Source organism: Plasmopara halstedii (genome assembly GCF_900000015.1).
Source record: "Plasmopara halstedii genome assembly, contig: Scaffold_470, whole genome shotgun sequence".
Classification (NCBI taxonomy): domain Eukaryota; phylum Oomycota; class Peronosporomycetes; order Peronosporales; family Peronosporaceae; genus Plasmopara; species Plasmopara halstedii.
The window spans coordinates 1232658-1240415 of NW_020187390.1; the positions used below are offsets into that span (position 1 = coordinate 1232658).

General features: G+C 45.4%; 4 protein-coding genes across 4 annotated transcripts; 2 read left to right on the forward strand and 2 right to left on the reverse strand.

Annotated features, from left to right (window-relative positions):
• Positions 1 to 452: 452 nt before the first annotated feature.
• Positions 453 to 1631, reverse strand: PHALS_10445 (allantoicase; the record flags this gene model as incomplete). The annotated part of the gene is made up of 1 exon (XM_024725868.1): positions 453 to 1631. One exon carries the CDS (start codon positions 1629 to 1631, stop codon positions 453 to 455), a length of 1179 nt encoding a protein of 392 aa, XP_024576602.1.
• A 431-nt stretch (positions 1632 to 2062) lies between these two features.
• PHALS_10446 (cmgc dyrk dyrk1 protein kinase) lies at positions 2063 to 3908 on the forward strand (the record flags this gene model as incomplete). The annotated part of the gene is made up of 7 exons (XM_024725869.1): positions 2063 to 2167; positions 2232 to 2378; positions 2450 to 2615; positions 2726 to 3012; positions 3088 to 3417; positions 3483 to 3607; positions 3677 to 3908. 7 exons carry the CDS (start codon positions 2063 to 2065, stop codon positions 3906 to 3908), a joined length of 1392 nt encoding a protein of 463 aa, XP_024576603.1.
• Positions 3909 to 4414: 506 nt separating this feature from the next.
• On the reverse strand, positions 4415 to 4831 carry PHALS_10447 (ribosomal protein s12; the record flags this gene model as incomplete). The annotated part of the gene is made up of 1 exon (XM_024725871.1): positions 4415 to 4831. One exon carries the CDS (start codon positions 4829 to 4831, stop codon positions 4415 to 4417), a length of 417 nt encoding a protein of 138 aa, XP_024576604.1.
• A 147-nt stretch (positions 4832 to 4978) lies between these two features.
• PHALS_10448 (tpr repeat-containing protein) lies at positions 4979 to 6953 on the forward strand (the record flags this gene model as incomplete). The annotated part of the gene is made up of 2 exons (XM_024725872.1): positions 4979 to 5359; positions 5427 to 6953. 2 exons carry the CDS (start codon positions 4979 to 4981, stop codon positions 6951 to 6953), a joined length of 1908 nt encoding a protein of 635 aa, XP_024576605.1.
• Between the last annotated feature and the right edge of the window lie 805 nt (positions 6954 to 7758).

Here is a 7758-nt window from a genome sequence, read left to right on the forward strand (position 1 = left end):
GCATAATTTTGTATAAAAACTCACCATTATGAAAAGATCGCTGCGCTCAGAAATCCCGTCCAAAAGAATCGATAACTACACCATGAACTGGACAGTCAACGCACAAGAATCGATTAATACAATTTTTTAATTTAAGTTTGCGGGGATGATCACCATGGAGCTGCATGCCATGACACCATCGATGTGATCCGCGGCGTATCGGCAACAAATTCATCATGAAACTGTCATGTGTGATTGTTTAAATATCCAGTGATCTGCTCAAGAAAATCCCGGTGGAATTGAGGACAAATAGTTGATAATTAGCGAAAGATTGCGAAAAGTTTTGAGATGTCGTGCGAAGCTTATAAAAGCGCCATAAGGACGCATTATAACCGATTCGAGTTCACAAAAGTCCGCACAGACTGTCAGAATACATACCATGAATCTACGAAGATACTATCGTATTTTCCGAATTACAAGCGCGAGATCTCTCTTTTATAACCAAGCAATCGAAGACGACTGATTCCGCCATCAGGGAACATTTCCAGCTTGACATAATTGACACCAGTAGGAATGAGGTTTACTGTACCGTCTGCAATCGAAAAAAAATGCTGCTTATGAGCAAGTAACTTCACACGGGGCAGCACAACTTCCCACTTGACATCAGTATCATTTAATAACTGATTTTCATCACAGTGACGTATTTCAGAACCGTAAACGATACAGCTTTCTGGACAGTTGCCTTTAAAAAAGTTTGTGTCTACTTCGACATGGTGGATCACTCCCGAGTGTCCCAATTTAAAGACGACCCAATCTTTTCCGGCTACTTCAAGCAGCCCAGTTATGACGTTAGCTGTCAAAATGGCAGGGCGTGAGGCCTTGCGCGCTGTTTCCCATCCATCCGCCATAGATTTGCTACGTCCTGGGGCAATCAAATTGCGTGGATGGCCGTAATGGGCGTCACTATAGCTAATCACTCTACCACCGTGAGCTATACTGACAAGGTCAATCAAGTTAGAGCTCAAAATGCTATTCCAGTCCATCTCCACCTCTCCATACACACGCAGCCGCGCGATGCCTCCGTCCGGAAAAACATTGACCCGAAGATGTGTCCACGGACCTCGCTTGGAAGCGTGCACTCTGCGCAAATTGTGGCGTGTTTCAGCATATCCAGCTCCAAGTCTTGTAAGCGGCACAATCTCCACCCATTTATCAGACTCGAGCTTCTCTACTAGTTCAAATTCTTGAGCTGTGGCACATACACCCATAGCTCGTTTGTCAGTGGCTTTAGCCGCGAGAGTTCTTAACGTGTTGCTACGTTGGGAGATATTAGCAGCCTGAATGGACACACGTGGCGCATAATTGCCGGTGAAGAAAGCCGTGTCTATGTCCACAATGTCAACGAGGCCACGGAGACCCAACGCTAGCAAACACCAGTCGTGGCCTGGAATGCGCTTGCGCCGAGATTCCCACCCGTCCATCCACTTACCAAAGCTCGTGAATTTGTTGGCAACAAATATGGGAGGTTCTGGTAGCAACAGACGACTGGCAGACGCAAACCACTCATCAGTAGCGAAGAGAACGCGTGAACCATAAGTGGCGCTGGCTAAATTAGTCAGAGTCTCTAATTCGTAAAGAGTAGGTTTTGTCATAAGTAATAAGTGTTTAGTCGATAGGGGAATACTTGAACTGTTTCCAAATGTCCTGATTACTCAGAAGTACAAAGGTATGCAAGAGAGCAAGAGAAGGAGCGTAAGTCTGTGACATAATCTGGACGTTCGTATAGTAGTGTGCGCGGGAAATCGCTCGTCGAACAAATGTGCGCCGATTTTTTTAGACAAGCTTAAATTGGTATTTTGTCGATCTGCCTAAATGAAATGTACGCGAAGGTAACGAACGATTCACTCCACGCGAGCTCTTTTTGCACCAAACTACAAGACTAGTCAAGGACATAGTATGCCCTATGATAGATCTACCACCGAAAAACCTCGCAAAAGTTAAAACCTCGCAATAAAACCGCGAAGTGCGCCTCTCCTTTGTTTTCTCAGGGCGCTCAAAACGACACAGAACAGCAACCAGAGCGATGGAGAGCACGGATGGCGCTGGCGTCGCCAGGCGGCTGCTTAAGGATACACCTCGCCATCAGCTCACTCGGGGACTATTACGCACATTGAACGTTATTAACGTGGTTCGAGCAAGAGTCTAATACCCATAGAAACAAAATGTGACTTACTGACCGCCGAATGTTATAGAACTACTATCGGAAACACAACCCCAAGCCGACAGGCGTGCCGGCAAAGAAAAAGAAGAAAGTTCTAGCGAATTATGTTTTCTCCGACACTGGAGAAGAAACGTTTAACAATGGTCGCTATCTTGTGCGCGGACGGAAACTTGGCGCAGTACGTTTCAAAACTTGCTATGATACTGATTTAGGACCTAGGTGACTGATCACATGCTTTCTGTACCAAAGGGCTCGTTTGGACAAGTTGTTGAGGCCGAAGATCTAGCTACTAAACGACTTGTGGCTATTAAGGTGGTGCAGAAGAAGCAGCAGTATACAGAGCAAGCCCAGACCGAGATTAGTATCCTGCAAATGCTCCATTCACCTCAACAACACGACGCAATCAATCACATTGGTAGGCTTTACCTTTTTCCGATGTAATTGGTTTCGGAATCTATTTTTAAATGCGGCTGTTGCTTTGCGATGCATTATGGCTTTGCTAATCTCTCAATTTTGGATCTATAGTTAGATTAACCGATGCTTTCATGCACAAGGGTCATCAATGTCTGGTGTTTGAGCGACTTGGCCCGAATCTTTTTGATGTTCTGCGTGGCACGAATTTTCACGGCATCAGTCTCAAATTACTGAGAAAGTTCACTCGGCAAATTTTAAAAGCGCTTGAGTATATGCGGCATCCGAATGTTAATGTAATTCACTGCGACTTGAAACCAGAAAATATTTTACTTGTCTCGCACGGCCACAGCTCATTAAAGCTCATCGACTTTGGCAGCTCATGTCTTTCGCGCAATCAGGTACATTTCAAGTTCGTTGGATTGTTAAGTTGTGTGCAAGCTGACAAGCTGTACATTTTGTTTAATCTTGCATAGATCCATCGTTACACCCAAAGCCGCTTCTACCGCGCTCCAGAGGTTTTGCTGGGAATGCGGTATACTGCTGCTATTGATATGTGGAGTCTTGGTTGTATTCTTGTGGAAATGCACACTGGCAAACCTTTATTCTGTGGCTACGACTCGGCAGATCAGCTGCACCGAATCATTAACGTCTTGGGCATGCCACCACGAGAACTAATTGCTCGCGCCAACTCAACTTATCGACGAGAGTATTTTGATGAAATTGTGACAAACGAAGGCAGCAACAAGTGGGTCGATTATTGTCTGAAGGTGCACAAGGTCGTTCCTCCTAAAGGAGTTGATGTGGTTAGTAAATTCTTTGATATAATATCTGCTTTATATACTTAACTCGAGCTGTTGTGCTTGAGCAGATTCCCGAAAATACCAAAACGCTCGCTGAAATTCTTGCCAGTGCAGACAAGTATGGCACTGTGAATCATAGCCCGGAGCAGTATCCGGCTTTTCATGACCTTGTGATGCGAATGCTGGATTTTAAGTACGTATTGGAATGACACAGGTCATTTTGACAAATTTCTTAATTTATCTGCGTTTGCTTTTGACACAGTCCGGATACGCGTATTACTCCATCTGAAGCAATGCAACATCCGTTTTTGATGAACATGCGTCAAATGCAGCCAGATGAGCTAATGGACGAGCCTGTTGCGCAAGGAAAGTATAAATATAGACGAGCTTCTACGATGCGCGACGTACATGGTCACAATTCCGAGATCCAAATGCCTCCTTTGAATCGAGCTAAGCAACGTCGGTTTCTAGACAAGTCACCGCATGAACGATGATGGATTAACGCACTGCTTGAGCACCAAAATGCCTTTCACCATAAGCTTATCATACGTGTAGCTTGGGCTCCGTAAGCAACATTTCGCAAGATCAGAGTATTCTGCGAGTCCTGCCGCAGTTCTGGCTGCTGCTGGGAATGAATGTACCCAAAACACAAGCCGAATGACAGCCATGTCATCTTGATCTATGGAAGTGCTGCTAGTTGTGCATCACAGTCGATCTGTTGTGTCGACTCGAATATATGGCGCAAAAAGTGAGTCAACTCCGGTATCGGGCTCGGACTGAAGACGATCTTCGAAAAAGGCTATTTTGCAAAGTTGAGTCATAATTTAAGTAAAGAACCTTTAAATGGAACGAAAGTGTGTAGCAAGTTTAAACGAAAGTTGTTTAAGAACATCGACTGGCGCGCAATGGATCCGTCTTTCATAGAATTTCGCATTATGGAACCAGTCTTAAATGCTTTGTATCTGCAACCACTACGTAGCTAAAACCAGATAACTACCAATTAGTTCTCACCCTGGCGTTTAAGGTAGTCCAGAAGTACGTTAAGAGCGTGAGTCTCCTCACCAAAATCCGTGATGACAGCACACGACGTGGATACAACCTTACGGGCTTCCCCGAGAGCGTCAATCTTGCAAAGACCACACCACTCGCCAAGTTGCTTTCCCGATGGTACAAGAATGAGGTTCACGCCATGCTCTTCGCACAAGGCGCGAACAAGCTTGCTGTAGCTAGGTTCGTCGCAGTCCTGAGCCAGGCAGCAAAGGCGGGCACGACGAGAGTCCAGAGCTTTGGCTGCCTCGTGCAAACCGCGCTTGAGGCCATCGTGGATGAGCGCCTTCTTGAGAACTTCCTTGAGAGCTTCCATCTCACCCAACTCCTTGGGTACCTCAACCGCAGCCACAACTTCCTCAGCCGACATGATTCTTACAAACGTTGGAGTCCTTGGAAAGAAGCTTTTACTGAATGAGCATGATTATGTTTGAATCGGAGCTTCTGTACATTGACTGGCTCAAGCGCGTCGCCGGAAATTCGTGTGTAGTACACAATAGCATAACTTGAATCGACAATGAAAAGCGTAGTATATCTCCATAGTGCAGCACGATGGACATATCGACAACATGAGACGCTTAATCGGCATGCTAGCGCTGCTTTAGTAGATCAGAGACTGCAGCGTAATTTTTCCAGCTTTCGATTCATGGACACGCTTTACGAAGGCCAAGACTTCGCGCGCCAAGTAGAGAAAAAGTTTAGTGAGCTGTCAGGCAAGACCCCATGGGAGCCTGATGTAAAGTATTTGAAGGGCATTAAAAGTCAATGGCAAGGACCAGAGCCCACATTAAATGAATTAGTGCGTGAAGATGTGCCAACAGCTCGTAATCTTTTCCGGAATGTGCTACAACGACATTATCCAAAGGATATGGGCATGTGGAACAAATGGGGTGTTATGGTACGGACAGTTCTGTGGTAATTTAACGGTATACGAAATCGTAACAAACAAAACTGAATAATTGTAGGAGTGGAAGGCGGGCAATCACGAACTGGCGCGTATGATCTTTTCGAAAGCCTCGAAAATTTCCTATCACACCGAACTATGGACATCTTGGGGCTCAATGGAATTGGAAGTAAACAATTCGCAGGAAGCGAAACGGATTTTTAAAGTTATATTGGCTACAGACCCGCAGAATCCAATGGCAGGACTTGGGATGGCTTTATGGGAAGCTCAAGCTGGACACCCAGATAAAGCTCGTGAAAAATTTGAAGACCTTCTCAGGCATCATCCCAGGGACGTTCTCATCATGCAGGCTTTCGCTGTGTTTGAGGCTCAGTGTCAGCATATCGGGCTGGCGCGAAAAATCTTTCAAAGTGCTGTATCAAATCCTCGTGCGACAGGCCAAGTTTGGCATGCATGGGCGAAAGCAGAATACGATGCTGGATTTTACAAAAATGCGTTGGCGGTGATTACATCTGCATTTGAACGATTTCCGACTCATAAGTGGCTTATACTTCTCGGTGCCTTGGCGCATTACAAGCTCGGTGATGTGTATGAAGCACGACGTGCGTACCGCCGACTCATTGACGGCGGACTATACGTAGAGCCAGCAGCATATAACTCGTATGCCAAAATGGAGGAAGAGTTAGGCAACGAAGATGTCGCAGTGAGGCTGTACCAAACGGCTCTGGAGCAGCATCCTGACCACGTCCCGAGTATGATGTCGCTGGCTATCTTGTACCAAAAGCGCGGTCAAATGCATTATGCTCGTAAACTCTTTGAAAAAGCTTTAGAAAGTCTGCAGCATACTGGTCCGATACTTCAAGCATTCGGAAGTTTCGAAGAACAACATGGTAAGCTCGGCAACGCACGAGAGCTTTACGAAGAGGCCACGAAGGTGCAGCCGACAGCTGTTGAGTCCTGGCGCGCATTGGCACGCGTCGAAGCCAAACTCGAAAATTATGAGGCAGCACGGTCAGCAGTCACCATGGCAAGCCAGCATGTACCCAATGATGTACCGCTGCTCATTGAGCTGGCTAAAATCGAGCAGCGGAATCGTCGAATTCCGGCTGCTCGCTCAGCATTAGAAAAGGCACTGATGGTCGATTCTTCAGATGCCTCAATTTGGAATATGCGTGCCTTGTTAGAGCTGCCGCTGAACCCAGATCGAGCCAAAACCATTGTTGAAAATGCTTTGTCTATAGTCCCTGAACACGAAAAAACTAGTTGGAGCATTCTGATGTGCACGTACGGCCGGATATATGCAGCATTGGGAGATCTTCAGCAGGCAGTTGCAGCATTCCAGCGCTCATTTCAGCTGCGGCCGAAGAACTGGGAAACGCACTTTATTTATGCGGATAGCGTTTTAATGCCGAATGAGGTCTGGAGCGAAGCTGTGAAGCATCTGACAGCCGCGTGTAAATTGCTATCACGAACTGATAGACGGCGCGTTAAAGTGGAGCGCAAACTTTGTGCAGCAAAGGCAATGACGAAAGCACAGAGTAATCAGCACGACGATGAACACAACAATAAGGATTATAGTGAAAATTAAGGCTCGTAAATTTAGTAGAATGGAGAGGCTCTAATTTATAGATTGCAAAGAAAACTCCAGGTCGAATAATGGTATTTTCTGGTGATAGAAACAATTTTGCGGGAACGGAGAACAACTTCCTAAATCATAAGTCTTGAAGCTCGAAATATATTTCTTAAACGCGTTTTTCAACGTATAACAACTAGTCAAACCGTCTCTGCTTAATACAGATTGCCTGAAGAGTATGAATGCGGCACTTTGCTGTTCACAGGCATTTGCCACATCGCCTGCTGAGTTTGAATTAACGAATAAAGTTTCAGCTTACAAGATATTGATGAACCTGTGAGATGGCTCATAGTTATCAAGAAGCTTTTTCTGTGTTAATGACCCCACTGTCTAGCTTCTTCTTGATCGTCTTTTCATCAAGCAGCTATGGTGCATATAGTCGTGCGTTTATCGAGACAGCGTTATCTAAGTTACAAGTTGATTTCATAATGTATTTGCAGCGGGGCTGACGTAGCTCTTTGCTTAAAGGAAACTAAGCTAAGGTCACCGACCTAACGTTTTTTACAAGAATCAGTACGAGTGCAGCGGATCGCAATCCGCTACTTCCAATAACCAAAGCCTTTACCAAGGTAAATGAACACTTCTGTTCTAAACGAAACTGCCTTTAACCGTATTAGTTGCGGCAGAGCCGCCAATGTCTGAAACCTTAACTTTTCCTAATCACTATAGTGTTACCTAATTAATATAGCAAAACCTAGTTATTATGCATTACTACTGGCAATCCTGCCACGTAGTGGCTTCTTGTTACGGTGTAGCCACA